General features: G+C 42.1%; 1 protein-coding gene across 2 annotated transcripts in view; it reads right to left on the bottom strand.

The window, feature by feature from the left end:
* LOC120994971 (putative helicase MOV-10) overlaps nucleotides 1–14,040 on the bottom strand; it is a 200,747-nt gene extending 186,707 nt beyond the window's left edge. Inside the window, exon 1 of one of the 2 annotated variants that reach the window (XM_040423883.1) lies at nucleotides 13,843–14,040. In XM_040423883.1, the coding sequence (XP_040279817.1) occupies nucleotides 13,843–13,970 (128 nt within the window). In that variant the 5' untranslated portion in view covers nucleotides 13,971–14,040. The remainder of the gene's footprint in view (nucleotides 1–13,842) is intronic. The other variant, XM_040423884.1, reaches the window with a different exon arrangement.
* Nucleotides 14,041–14,960: the final 920 nt, after the last annotated feature.

Here is a 14,960-nt window from a genome sequence, read left to right as displayed (position 1 = left end):
TTCAAGATCTCTTTAGGGAAAACACCTCCATTATCTCTTTGGCTATGAGTTTGGTGGAGGTATGTCGCAGCGGCACCGCCTCCGGGTACCGAGTGGCATAGTCCAGGACTACCAAGATGTGTTGGTGCCCTCTAGCGGACTTCAGTACTGGGTCTAGGAGATCCATAGCGATCCGCTCGAATGAAACCTCAATAATTAGGAGAGGGACCAGGGGACTACGGAAATGTGGCTGGGGGCTGGTTATCTGGCAGGTTGGGCAAGACTTGCAATACTCTTCCACCTCTCTGAACACACTGGGCCGGTAAAACCGCTGTAGAATCCGGTCCTGCATTTTCTGCTGGCCCACGTGTCCCCCAAGAACATGTTGGTGGGCTAATTCCAACACTAGATTGCGATACACCTTGGGCACCACCAACTGTTCAATATGCTCACCCCATAGTTGATTTACACAGTACAGCATCTTCTGTTGAACCTCAAAATGGGGAAACATAGACTCGGCCCCCGGTTGTTGCGGCTCACCCTCAACTACTATCACATTTTCCCAGGTTCGAGATAGTCTGGTGCTGTGCTGTACCAAAATTGGCTCCGGAGACGTTGAGGTCTGCCAACTCCAGACCCGGCGGCAAGTCCTCCACATCTCCCACCATCACACTTAGCGGGGTTGTCTCCCCCTCTTCTACCGGTGGTCAACCCTACCGCTGGCCCTTCGGTCTCAGGTTCCAAGGGCTCTGGTCTCTCTCCCATCCCCGAGTGTATTTTCCTGAAGAAGAGGGTCCAACTCCCTCGAAACGCGTAGACAAATAAAATACTACTTTTTACTCTACCACCTGAGTGATATATCCAGCCTAGCAGCGCCAAAAAAGGAATAAGCAGTTCCAGTTTTTTCTCTTTTTATCTATTTCACATTTCTCCCACATTTAACCCTTAAATGCGTTCTGGAACTAAGGCTGCAGCAAGGCACTCCCCGGATGCTGGTCGGGTTTATTTACCAGCAGGGCTCTTCAAGGGTTTGTGACTCCTCACAACACACTCTGGTAAGCGCATTACTTCTGTATTACGTTAATTACTTTATACTGTACTACACATCTGGTGCTGCCTCCACTCTCTTCCCCCCACCCCTCTCTCTGCCCATCCCCGAGCCGGGCCACTCTGCTAGGGTTATCCCAGTCTCATGGGTATTGGTGACTCTCGCCTCAGGCCACAGTGACGGGAAACCGGGGAAGTCTCTCCCAATTATTAGTTTATAATGTAACTTTGTGGCGACGGCCACCGCATGAGTCCACCTGCCGGCCACTGTGGATAGAGACACCAGGGTGGTGAGAGAGTCCTTTAAGTCTCCATGGATGCACACAATGCCGACTTTTCGGCCAGTATACTCAGCGGGCTGCACCAGGGCAGCTCTTACCAGGGACACCAGGCTCCCTGAGTCCAGCAGCACCACCGCCAGGGTATCTCCCACTTGCACCTGGCACAGGTGACTATTGTCTCGGGGGGTACCGGTTGAACACAACCTCCTGACATACATTGAGGGCCGGTAGCCATAGTTAGTGTCCATGGGTTCTCCCCGATGGGGACAGTCGGCCCTTATGTGACCAGGCTCTTGACACCGCCAACAGACTATCGGAGCTGGGTCTGTAGGGAGTATATTCCGAGTGGGTTTTGCTGGCCTAGCCACATATAAATCTAGCCAGATGTAAGTCTTTCACATTAAAAAAGAAATAAGCACCCTGCTTGATCATCATTTACTTTTAGGTACCATTGATAAGGCTCCCCCAGATTTGCCACTGTTTTTCTGTGATTGTGTCTTGTGCCTTTACTTGGCATATGTAGTGTATGTGCCTTTACTTGGCATCCAAACACTCTTTTGCACCTGTAACCTCCATCACACGGTCTGATATGGGTGTGGCTTACAGGCTTGCTTTGTTCACATGGCATTAGTTGTCCTGCTATGCGGTTGTGTGGAAGCTTGGCTGTGAGCTGGATTTCATCACCTTTAGACCTTGTTCACACCATAGTTAGCGTAGTGGTAGGACCCCTCGCCATGCTGAGTGACCGTGACATGGTGCATGATGGGCTCCGATATTTTCCTGACAGGAATCTATTGGCAAAAGTCTCAGCTTTTAATATCTGCATTTATGACTAGACAGTATAGTCAGTGGCATATCCGTTTGGTGCATTTTTTCTGTGATTTATATGATTATATTTTCATCCGCACAATGCTCCGTTTTGTGTAGGATGCCTTTGTGGTGCATGTGGACCGCGCCGACATCCTCCATTGTATGCATTTTTTTGCTGGGGATAGTCGTTTGCTGCGGTTCACATGCGGTGGGGCTGCTCCCCCAATGAAAAACAAGCTACAGTGCTAGGGGCTGAGCAGCTCCCCCAGATTTGCCACTATTTTTCTGTGATTGTACCATTGATAAGGCTATGTACATATACTTTTCTCATAAACGAAAATCCAGTTACTCCAGTTTTCTACACACTGCCCAAAATATATAAAAATCTTACCAATCCTCCAGGTAGACCAATTGTGGTCTCAACAGACTGCATACTGTCCCCAATCTCAATTTTTCTGGAAAAAATCCTTACTCCACTTGTCAAACAAACACACTCTTTTACTAAATGCCTCTCATTTTTTATCCATCATTTCTAACTTGGACGATATTACCTCCGACTATCTACTAGTCACACTTGATGTTAACAGCTTGTATACCTCAATCTCTCATGACAAGGGTGTCCAGGCTGTTTCATAACTCCTGGCCACCTCGAACTATTCTCCAAATGCACAATCTTTCTGCGTGACACTGTTACAATACGTACTACAAAATAACTATTTTATGTTTGGAGATGATTATTACATCCAGAAACGGGGTACCGCTATGGGGGCGAATGTAGCGCCGCCATATGCAAATACTTTCATGGCCAAATTTGAAGAAGAAGGGAATAAAACTTAGTAAATATATTGGAAATAGCTCACTAGTCCCACAACCATAAGAGGTGCACAATCTAATGAATTCACCCTTCAAATTGTATAACTGTCAATGTAGGATTGGCACACTCAAAACATGCGGAGCCCCATGGAGTTGAAACAATTTATTATAACTACGTTTGATAAAATATGATAAAATACAATAAAATACATAAAATAAATGAAACAATGGTAGTAGTTTTGTAATATTCGAATCAACTTATTGCAGACAAAGTATCCTGGATGTTCTCAATAGTGGATGGGTCTGCAATGACACACAATAGATGCTTAACTGCAGATCCTAACAACAGGGTGTTGTCTTGCAAATAAAACGCACTCTAGGTCACTACAGTCCATATGTATACAAGTCACAAAATATTCAGAAGGACTGTTTGAATTCCAGGAGGTTGCATCAAACTCCGGTTATATTCATATGCAAGAAAAATGCACTGAGAGACTCTACATGCAGATAAGCGCATACAGTGATTTCCTATGCAGGCACTATATTCCTATCTCTGTATATCTACAGTTTCTGCAATCCATGCATTCCAAGGTTGTTATAGGAGTTTTTCATAAGAATTTTCTGCATGCATTTATATTTGTATTTTTCTCAAGAATTCTATTCAAGAGGATCCTCAAAGAAGTTATTCCACACAAAGTCCCGATTGCAATATTCACATATGAACGCTATATTGTTGTTTCGTTATAAATGTAAGTTTGTAACGATAACCCACACTTGTGGGCTTACCTGGCCTTTTTATTCAGCAGTTTTTTTCTGGGTGATTGTCGCTTCCGACTTTAGGCCGGCGTCCCGGTCTTTGCTGTGTCAGCGGCTTAGTATTCCCCAGTGATGACTTTCAGCTGGTTGCAGGCAGGTTAATATAGAGCGTCTTGTTTGAATCCTCGATATCCTCTGTTTTTTAACAGTGCACTGTTATTTCGGGGTTCAAATCCTTCAGGGGTGAAACTCTCACCAGACGCGTTTCGGGGACACTCTCCCCTTCCTCAGTGGCATCACCCCTATGAGTGAATGGTGGGCTTTTATATCCCTCACGGTCTTGTATGGAAAAGGATCATGGGAAAAGAAAGGGATCATGGGAAAATGGTATTCTGGAAAAGAAGGAGTATGGATTCTCCCAATATAAGTCTTCCCCTACCATATTTCTTTTTCAATCTTTTTCAATCTTATTCATCCATGATCATTCAAGGATTGATAAATGATATGATTTTCTTAATTTTCAAAATATTTTTATGCATGCGGTTTTTTGCATGCGGTTTTTTTGCATGCGTTTTTATGCATGCGTTTTTTGCATGCGTTTTTTTTTGTTTGTTTTTTTTATATTTGTTTACATTCTTTACTCCTGAATCTGCTGTAAACCATATTTTCTCAGAATAACATTCATAGATAGTTCAAAGTTCTAAGTCATACGATATTGTTGCTTTTCATACATGCGGTTTTTGGTTGCGGTTATTGTGCGTTTTTTTAAGATTGCGTTTTTTCACCATTTGTTGCATTTTTGAACCATTTGTTGCGTTTTTTGAAAATTTGTTGTGTTTTTACTTCGAAATGTACTATAACCCATGTTGCATTAAAATAACATTGATATTTAAAATTGTAGGGCAATTTTAGCAGCTTAAAAATGACCTCAAATTGGGTCGGATGGCGATACATCCGACACGTTCAGGGAAGAGTTAGGGGGCGCACGCCCGTGGCCCAGAGAGAGTCACAGTGCTGATAAACAGCCAAACATGCGACTCTCTGTGGACTCACATGCGACTCAGCCAAACATGCGACTCTCTGTGGAATGCATTGATTGCAGAAACTGTAGATATACAGAGATAGGAATATAGTGCCTGCATAGGAAATCACTGTATGCGCTTTTCTGCATGTAGAGTCTCTCAGTGCATTTTTCTTGCATATGAATATAACCGGAGTTTGATGCAACCTCCTGGAATTCAAACAGTCCTTCTGAATATTTTGTGACTTGTATACATATGGACTGTAGTGACCTAGAGTGCGTTTTATTTGCAAGACAACACCCTGTTGTTAGGATCTGCAGTTAAGCATCTATTGTGTGTCATTGCAGACCCATCCACTATTGAGAACATCCAGGATACTTTGTCTGCAATAAGTTGATTTGAATATTACAAAACTACTACCATTGTTTCATTTATTTTATGTATTTTATTGTATTTTATCATATTTTATTAAACGTAGTTATAATAAATTGTTTCAACTCCGTGGGGCTCCGCATGTTTTGAGTGTGCCAATCCTACATTGACAAATTTGAAGAAGATCTAATCTATCCACATCCACTTTTTCAAACATATGCAAACACCTGGTATCGATACATAGATGATGTCTTTTGCATTTGGAAGGGGGACTTAAGCTCATTTTCTGATTTCATTGATTATATTAATAGACAAGACCCGGACCTAACCTTCACTTCTCATGTCGATTTACACTCCATTCGTTTTTTGGACACTGTAGTTATTAAAACACAAACGGGTAAACTTACCACGGACCTACATAGAAAACCTACGGACCGCAATACATTACTCCAGCTGTCATCCCAAAAATACCAAACATTCCCTACCCTGCTCTCAATTCAAACAAGTGGCTAGAATTGTAGAAAATCCTGTGCTCAAGAATCAGCGTCTGACCGAAATGGCAAAAAAAATTCAAGAGAGGGGTTATCCTACCACACTTCTCCAACAGGAACTCTCTTCTGTCCATTCTATTCCATCTACCACATCAAAATTGGCATCTCCACAACATGTTCCCTTGGTAATTACCTATCATCCCATTGCGGCTAAAATGTAATCTATAGTTAAAAAACATTGGCCCATTCTTCAACAATCCTATCCAACCGTTACTGAATTCCAACACCCTGTCCGCATGTGCTACAAGAGACCGGCCAATTTGAAAGACAAATTAGTGTGCGCTGATATAGGTCCACTTAAACCTAGACTTAGACAAACTACTCTAGCGCCCAAAAAAAAGGCATGTACCCCTGCCTTCATTGTGCCCAATGCACTAATGTGATCTAAGGTAATAGAATCATACATCCACATTCAGGCAAAGTGTACCACTCTAGAGACCTTTTCACATACAATTCTTCTTATGTTGTCTATTTGATTAAATAACCGTGCGGATTAGCCTATGTGTGTGAGACTATTCAGAACGTTCGAGACTGTATCTCGAAACATAAGTCTGACATTCGCTGCCAAAAAACTGAACTTCCCATTCCACGTCATTTTATTTCCGCAAAGCATCAAGTTTTGGAACACGTGCCGATGGCAAGAAGAGGAGGTAACCGGATTAACGTGAATCTTTTTGGATTTTTGAATTAAATACTTTGTCACCATATGGGATGAATAGGGATTTTTGCGGTTCATAAAATCCGGTTTATAAAAAATTGTGTCTATAAAATCATATAGACTATACTTTTTATACCTCACTTTGCTACATATAGGTCATTAGCATACTACCTTGACTATTGTTGACTTAAGATAGTTTGTATATTTGCCGTATGCCAAAATTACGTCTTGTATTTACTATTAATGATATCATGTTGTATTCACTATTAATAATATCTCCTTTCTCCCCTTCACTCCCCACAGACAAAATGACTCCTAAAGTCCAACAACGACAGGTAGTACGTGACTTTATATAGTATAGTTTGATCTTATGTTATCCTATATATATGATTATTAGTCCTGTGTGTATATATATATATATATATATATATATATTCACCTAACCATGACCCCCATATATCTGTTATAGTGCCATATTATCTGTTATAGTGCCATATTGCCGATTATACCTTATCTGGATATAGTGATCCATGTCCTACCAGAGCCCTTTATACTACTATCTTGTGGAATCGTCATTTGCTACCATTTATTTCAGTATAGCGCTTGCTGCCAGTGCCCTTAGTTGCTCTTTCCAAATGTCCGTGACGGCATACAAGATGTTCCAAATACTAAGGTATGTCTTACATGGACCTCCCCTTAATGTATTTCTCCCTTATGTTTGTTTCAATCTTTTCTGGGGTACTGCATAGAATATATGCCCTTATGCCAACAGAACCTTTTATCATGGTATTGTGGATATCCTTTTCATATGGAATGTGAATATATATATATATATATATATATATATACACACACATAAATATCTACTGCAATTAGGACTACTATTTACCAACCCAGAGACGTAATTACATTTCCTATATCCGACAGGTTTGACTATATGTAGCAATAAGGAATCTCCAGACACTTGTGTTATACTGCAACCTGTGTTATATTGCTACCTCGTCTAGATGTATGACTTTTGCCATAAATACTGACCAATAATCTCCTTGAGACTCAATAGCTCTCCTCCGCATATGATTTTCTATGTTTTGTACAATATACTTATTTTTGATTGACTTTATGCACTTTGATATATACTTCTAATATCCAGGAATTTCGTTTGTCTATATATTTATATTTGTGCTTATATGTACCATATTTCCTATTTCTGCCTTAGGCCGTGAACAAGGTCTTGTGATGAGACTGAAACGTTGGCCAGTATTTATTTATTAACTTCCTGGATGGATAATAAAGAAACACCACTAATTTAATAGAAACACGAGTGCCGTGGTTATTCATATTATATAGTTATTACAATTACCGCTGAGCACCGGAACAAGTAATAAAGGAGTGCCGTCCAAACAATTTTATATTCGTCAAGGGTGGAGACTTCCGGGGTTCAACTGCCCCCTTCCCCCAACAGAACCCCCCTGTAGATTTCTGGTGGCCTCATAGCGGTCGACCATCTCTAGGGCATTACCAGGAGACGCCTGGCCGATCCAGTGCTGGAGAGGGTACGACAAAGCCCTCCAGAACACATCCGCTAACAGACGGTCCAGCATAACAGTGGTACTCAGTACATCAGGCTGCAGCCATTTTAGGCAACCAGTGTACCAGATCATAATACTGCGGTCTGGCGGGTTCACCCGGGTTAAAAACCCACTGATGCACCCGCTGGACCCGGACCAATACATTCACCCCCAGTCTTGCCAGAATCTTGCCTTTTACGGTCGGGTAGTCGGTCGCTTGATCATCTGGTAGGTCAAAAAACACCTGCTGGGGTCCAGATGCCAGGAACGGAGTGACGACCTCAGCCCATTGGTCTCGGGGTAACTTCTCCCTCACGGCCACCTTTTCAAATACCGGCAGATAGGTCTCGACGTCGTCAGAGTAGGTCATCTTAGGGATCACTGCGCGGACAGCTTTCCGGGCATCGTGGACATTCTGGGACGCTCCTGCCGCTTGTAACGCCATCACATGCTGTAATAGCAGCTGCATGGTTTCCTGTTGCTGCTTGCTAGCCTCCATGACCGCCTCCGTTTTGTCAGGGGACACAGGTCGTAACCTTGCTGTCTTAATATAAGACATACACCCGTGCCCGGAAAAACTAAAACTTTTCGGCCTTCAGGCCAGCCTAACTGTGTGTGCACGCTCCAAGCCACCAATTGTGGGGATTTGCTCTGGTAGGCAGGTTAGCGGACGCAGTATAGAGGCAATAACAAAGTCTTTAACTTAAACAATTCAGTGTTTATTCACACATTAAGTGTAAAAAAAAAAATCAGTTTCCAGAAAAAAGTCACCATGATTCTGTTGTTCGTTCACACCAGCCAGTAGCGCAGAAATCCTTGTATAAAGCAGATTCCACATGCTTTCACGCAAACACGGTAGCAGGCCTTAATCCCAGCCAAAACTCCCAGGCCCCAACACAGAGACTGGCAGCGCTCCACTGTCAGAGAGGAGTCATCCACACCACCTGACAGTGCTGCCTGTGTTTTATATCCCAGACCAAGACCCAGCCTGGAACGTGGGGAGAAGGCACCCACCCATCACTTTGACTACTCCCAATAAGAGCCGTCCCGGGTTAGCTTTGCAGCCAATACTGAAACAGCTGAAGAGTCTGACTGCAATCTGCAAACTGACACTGAGATAAACCGGCTCTTACTTCACTGAGGCCATAAACCTTGGTGACATGTACCTACCATCAATGACGACCCCTTGTTCCTTCCTACACCTGTTTAAAAAAAACAAGTACCAGTGTGTGTTGTGTTCCTTAATAGCATTTTGCGTGGCATTTTTTTTGTAACAATGCATTTTCCTCATGTTTTTCTACAGATAAAGTGCTATTACAAAGAGGTACATACTTTCACATAAAAAAATTAATGCAAGGCATGCAAAAAAACAATGCCATGAAAAAAATGCCAGGTGCTGAAACTCACTACATGGGCAATAACACATAAAAAATGCTACAAAAATACAGCACAAATTAGGCGGTTCTGGGGGTGTTTTTTGGCCATGCACAACACAAATTTATGTACTTCACTGGCCTAAGGCTGCCTGCACATGATGCAGGTGATCACACATAAGATCCGCACCAATTTATGTGTGGATTTCTGTGCGTTTCTGCAACATATCCACACCAAAATCCACAATTTCTAATTGTAGATTTTAGTGCGGACTAGAAACAGTTTTGCCACTGATATCACCCTTAGAGCTCATGCACACAAATGTATTTTCTTTCTGTGTCTGTTCTGTTTTTTTTTTGTGGACCGTATGAGGAACCATTAATTTCAACGGGTCCGCAAAAAAAAATGAAGTTACTACATATGCATTCCGTTTCCTATTATTGTCCGCATTACAAGGATAGGACTGTTCTAATAGAGGCCACCTGTTCGTTCTGCAAAACACAGAACGCACACAGACGTCATCTGTATTTTTTGCGGATCCGTTTTTTGCGGACCGCAAATACATACTGTCATGTGCATGAGTCCTTAATTGGAAAAGGGTGAAATCCACAGCTAAAACCGCAAACATAATTGACATGTTGCGGATTTTGGAAATCCGCACTGCAGGTCTATTTCTGCACAAAAACAATACGCAAAGTGTACTACGCTGTGTTTTTCCACACGGGAATCAATGCAAAAAAGAAATATGCATATTCCGCAAGTTGGCAGGTGGCCTTTGGCTACCTACATACAGGTGTGGGCTGTTTTGCAGAAATTCCATGCGAATTTCTGTGTGGATATCTGTGTGTTTCTGCACCAAATCCGCATCATAAAAGTGTTACTTGTGGTTCTTGGTGCAGATTTGATGCGGTTTTGCCTTGAAAAGGGTGAAATTCGCACAAAAGAACCGCATAGAACTGACATGCTGCGGATTTCAAAATTTGCACGGCGGTTTTCCGCACAGAATGAAAATGCAAAGTGCACATGTTTTGTGATATCTCCTACACGGATTCAGGATCATGCTTCCAGGTCCGTGCCTCTGCATCGCAAAAGATTGGCCACATCTTGCGGATCACATATCCAAGTCAATAGGTCTGCACCGTGATGCAGGGTGCACACAACCATGGTTTGCAGATCCACGGTTGGGCGTCAACAGCATAGACACAGCAGTCACACAGTCATGTGAACACGTCCTTAGGCCTCATGCACACGACCATTGTTTTGGTCCGCATCCGAGCCGCAGTTTTTGCGGCTTGGATGCGGACCCATTCACTTCAATGGGGTTGCAAAAGATGCGAACAGCACTCCGTGTGCTGTTCGCATCCGTTGCTCCGTTCTGTGGTCCGCAAAAAAAAATAACTTGTCCTATTCTTGTCCATTTTGCAGACAAGAATAGGCAGTTATATTAATGGCTGTCCGTGCCGTTCCGCAAATTGCGGAATGCACACGGACGCCATCCGTGTTTTACAGATCCACAATTTGCGGACCGCAAAACACACAACAGTGTGCAGGGACCCTTCTTACACACAAACTTGGTCTGTTGGTCTATTTTTTGCTCACTAAAAAATGCAATACAGACAGCTTGCGTTTTTTTCCATGCCACATGTAGTTTTCACACAGCATTTTTTTTTCTAAATAACTATTTGAAGTACTTTTTTTCAGCATTTTCTTCCTCTATAGAGAAGGAGCTGTCAAAATGGCAGAAAAATTCCAAAAGCTTCAATACAATATGTTTAAAAAAAAAAAAAAAGCCAAAAATAGTTATCTAAGTAGTGAAAACTTTAGCAGCCAAAAAATGCTTGTGTGGCCTGGCATATTTCCCATCGACTTTCAGCTAACAAAAAAGGTACCAGGTAGAAAGAAAAAAAAGTCACTAAATGGCCAAATGCACAAAAAACGCCTTCAAAAACCTATGTGTGAACCAACCCTAAGGCCTCATGCACATGGCCGTTATGTGGCATAGGCAACATCCGTGCGGCCGCCGGGATGGATCGAGACCCAATCTACTTGAATCGGTCCATGAACCGTTTGCACCGTAAAAAAATAGAATATGTTTCTTTTTTTTTTGCGTTGCGGAGGCACGGACAGAAACGGCAGGGAAGCACTCCGTAGTGCTTCCGATCCGTGATGCGGGATGCACACGGCCGGTGCCCTTGTATTGCAGACCCGCTGTATGCAGGCCGCAATACGGCCAAGGCCGGGCAACGGCCATGTGCGTGAGGCCTTAGACTGTGTTTACATGCCATGGTTGCCAGACAATTTTGAAGGCAATATGTTTTTCATGCACCGTGGGCGGGCAAGTGTTTGCATAAGGCTGGATTTACATCACTGTTTCGTTTCCCGTTCTTCTGATCGGTCAGAAGAACAGAAAACAACAACAACAAAAAAATGGATCCTGTATTTTATGCATCTGTTATGCTCAGTTATGCACATTTTTGTTTTAGGCTTCGTTCACATCATCGTTCAGCCTTTCAGTTCCCCTGCTCCGTTATAGGAACAGGAGAACAAAAAGGACGGATTCGGCACACAATGGATGTGAATGAAACCTTAGTAATTTCTTTCTGAGATTCATTATTTTAGAGGGGGAAAAAAATACACAAAGTTTTTTGATCTGTCTAAAATAATGGATCTCAGATGGAGATGCTAAATGTGCATACGGCCATGTTTGCACTTCAGTTATTTGGTCAGTTATTTCCAAAAGTTAGGGCTCATGCACACGACCGTATGTATTTAGTGGTCAGCAAAAAATATGGATGACGTCCGTGTGCATTCCGTATTTTGCGGAACAGAACAGCTGGTCCCTAATAGAACAGTCCTATCCTTGTCCGTAATGAAGACAATAATAGGACATGTTCTATTCCTTTGCGGAATGGACATATGGAAACGGAATGCACATGGAGTAACTTCAGTTTTTTTTTTGCGGACCCATGGTTCTGCAAAACGGAACAGACGCGAAAAAGAAAATACGTTTATGTGCATGGGCCCTTACTGTGAGCCAAAACCAGGTGCGGGTCAAAAGCACAGAACGGGCACAAGTCTTTCAATAATACAGTACCTTATCTCTGAGTAGGCCTCACTATGGTTTTGGCTCACAATAAGGGCTCATGCGCACGACCTTGGTTTCTGTCCGCATCCAATCCGCATTTTTTGCAGGTCAGATGACCTGCAGTGTAACACGCTATAACTGTCAAAAATGTATAGGTAACATTAATAGTCACTCCCTTGGAATAAATGACCTGTAAGAACCTGTTCTTCAGGTTGGGTATACAACCACATGTATAGGTTTTCTGATGCAGTCTTGAAAGCCACAACCAGGAGAGGATTATGAAAAGGAGAAGTCTGTCCTTTATATTATCTCCTATGAGCCACTCCTGGTTTTTAATCTTTAGTACGTTGTCAGTAAATACTAATAGTAAGCATAAAATACAATAATAGGTCCCTGCTCATGTGACGGATTACGTTTAAACATGGCACTGTAATATTACTGATAGGTGGCTTTTTCTTGCCTTTTTTTTTGCTTTAAAAAACCCACGAAATTCATGTTTTTACAAGCATTGTTGGGTTGACGTGTTCTAGTCACACAGCGCTTTTGTCGGGCTGCAGAGAAGCCTATGGGAAAAATCTAAAACTCAGGTCATGCTGCAATTTAAAAAAAGCAAGAGAGCAAAAAACTATATGAAAGTCCTAAAACGCCATTATAAAAAAAACAACAAAAAAAAAACAGTGCTTGATTTCCAACATGTAACAACTAGCTGTGGCTTTTCTTGTGCTCCCCCGAAAACCCTTTTTTTAAAAAAAAAAAGACATAGTGTTTTGCATGTTCCCATGTTTGACATTTTGTCAGTTTAGGGGTGTGGATACAAGCGTGCATCCCAATTATTAAGCGCAAAAAAATTATTCTATAACGAAAATGTCAGTGGCAAATACCAGATCAGATTACAAAAAAAAGAAAAATACTAAAACCAACAGTAAAGAAAACTAAGTTTAGGTTCACATTCTTCCCATCAAAACGGCAGACACTGCATAATGGAAGCCTGACAAACCCAGAGGAGGGGGGGGTCAGTAAAATTCCTTTAATCTGGCAAGAATCTTAAAAAAGTGGGACTATTAATTATTCTAGATTACTAGATAGTCTCTGAAAAATGTATCAACTTGAGGGAGACTAAAATAAAATATAGGTAGAGATGAGCAAATTTCTTAAAAGTTCGATTCGGTTGATTCTCCGAATTTAACAAAAAAATTATTTCATCACGAAGCGCAATTTTTTTGTAAGTAGTGGGTGCAATGACAGGGAGCTGCGATCGCGCCGCCCCCGTCATTGTACCCCTTATATGCCGCGTTCATATATGATTGCGGCATCGAGTGTAAAATTAACAATAAAAAAATTAAAGGGAGATATTTGTATGTGTACTTGTTGGGCACCTGATTTGAACTCGTCAATGAATTAACTTGCTACTTTCAATAATTGACCGACATGAGAATAATAATAATAATATTCTGTTAGTTGGTTCTTTCTGCTTCTTCCACACACAGCACATAACTTATTGCTACAGTAATAAGAAAAGTTCTTACTGTATTTTGAATTCACCATAGATACTTCTCAGTTCTTCTTTACTGGTGACATTCATTCTGCCTGTGTCATTTAGATGTTGTAGAAATTTCTCTCCAGCCTCTATCACTTCTCTCATTCTAGGAGCCATGTTCTCCTGTGAGTTAAGATCGTATGAAGTATAAGTGACAAGTATCCTTTGGTGGTAGGTCAGGTATCACTGAAAAAGCTATTTATATATCCACAAAGGAGGTGTGGCAGGGAGAGAGCGAAGATCTCAAGAGTGGAGAAATGAAAGTGAAACTTATCATGTGTCATGACTCACCTACAAGTGACTCCTAGGCAAAATTCCACGGCACACAAAATTATTCAGAATTTTCATCCAATATTTTATTCATGCGTATAAAGTAGATCCAGTAGTCCGGGCAATGAATGGTAGACATACTGTATGTAACAAATTGTAACAACTTAAAGAAGTTGTCTCACTTCAGCAAGTGGCATTTATCATGTAGAGAACGTTAATACAAGGCACTTACTAATGTCTTGTGATTGTCCATGTTGCCTCCTTTGGTGGCTAGACTCATTTTTTCCATCGCATTATACACTGCTTGTTTCCATGGTTAAGACTACCCTGCATTCCAGCATCGTTGGCCGTGCTTGCACACTATAGAAAAAAGTACTGGCCTCCTCTGGTGGTTAGTACCATAGGAACAAATATAGGCTGGCACTTTTTCCTACAATGTACAAGCACGGCCACCAATTCTGGATTTAAGGGTGGTCGTAACCATGGAAACAATTAGTGTATAATGTGATGGAATAATTAGTCTAGTATCACGACCGGCGTGCCGATCACATACGTGACGCAAATGAAGGGAAAAGGGAAGGCCCTGTCCACGGGAGAGGGAAAGGTGGTGACCCCTAACTCACCTTAAGGCTGGCACCTGACTGCCCTGACGTCACCCTTACGCCGATCACATGCCTAAACCCTGGCTTTCCCTAAGATGAACCCTAAGTAGTGAATAGGGTGGTGGGGACACTAGTCCGCACCACTAACACTAAAGGAAAACACCAAGGAGAGGACAGACAATACAGACAAAACATATAATCCCAGGTGGGCGACAACAGCGGACAACAAAAGGCC

This window comes from Bufo bufo, chromosome 3 (assembly GCF_905171765.1).
Source record: "Bufo bufo chromosome 3, aBufBuf1.1, whole genome shotgun sequence".
NCBI lineage: Eukaryota > Metazoa > Chordata > Amphibia > Anura > Bufonidae > Bufo > Bufo bufo.
The sequence above is the reverse complement of the archived record's forward strand: the minus strand, read 5'-3'. Positions and strand labels throughout refer to the sequence as shown.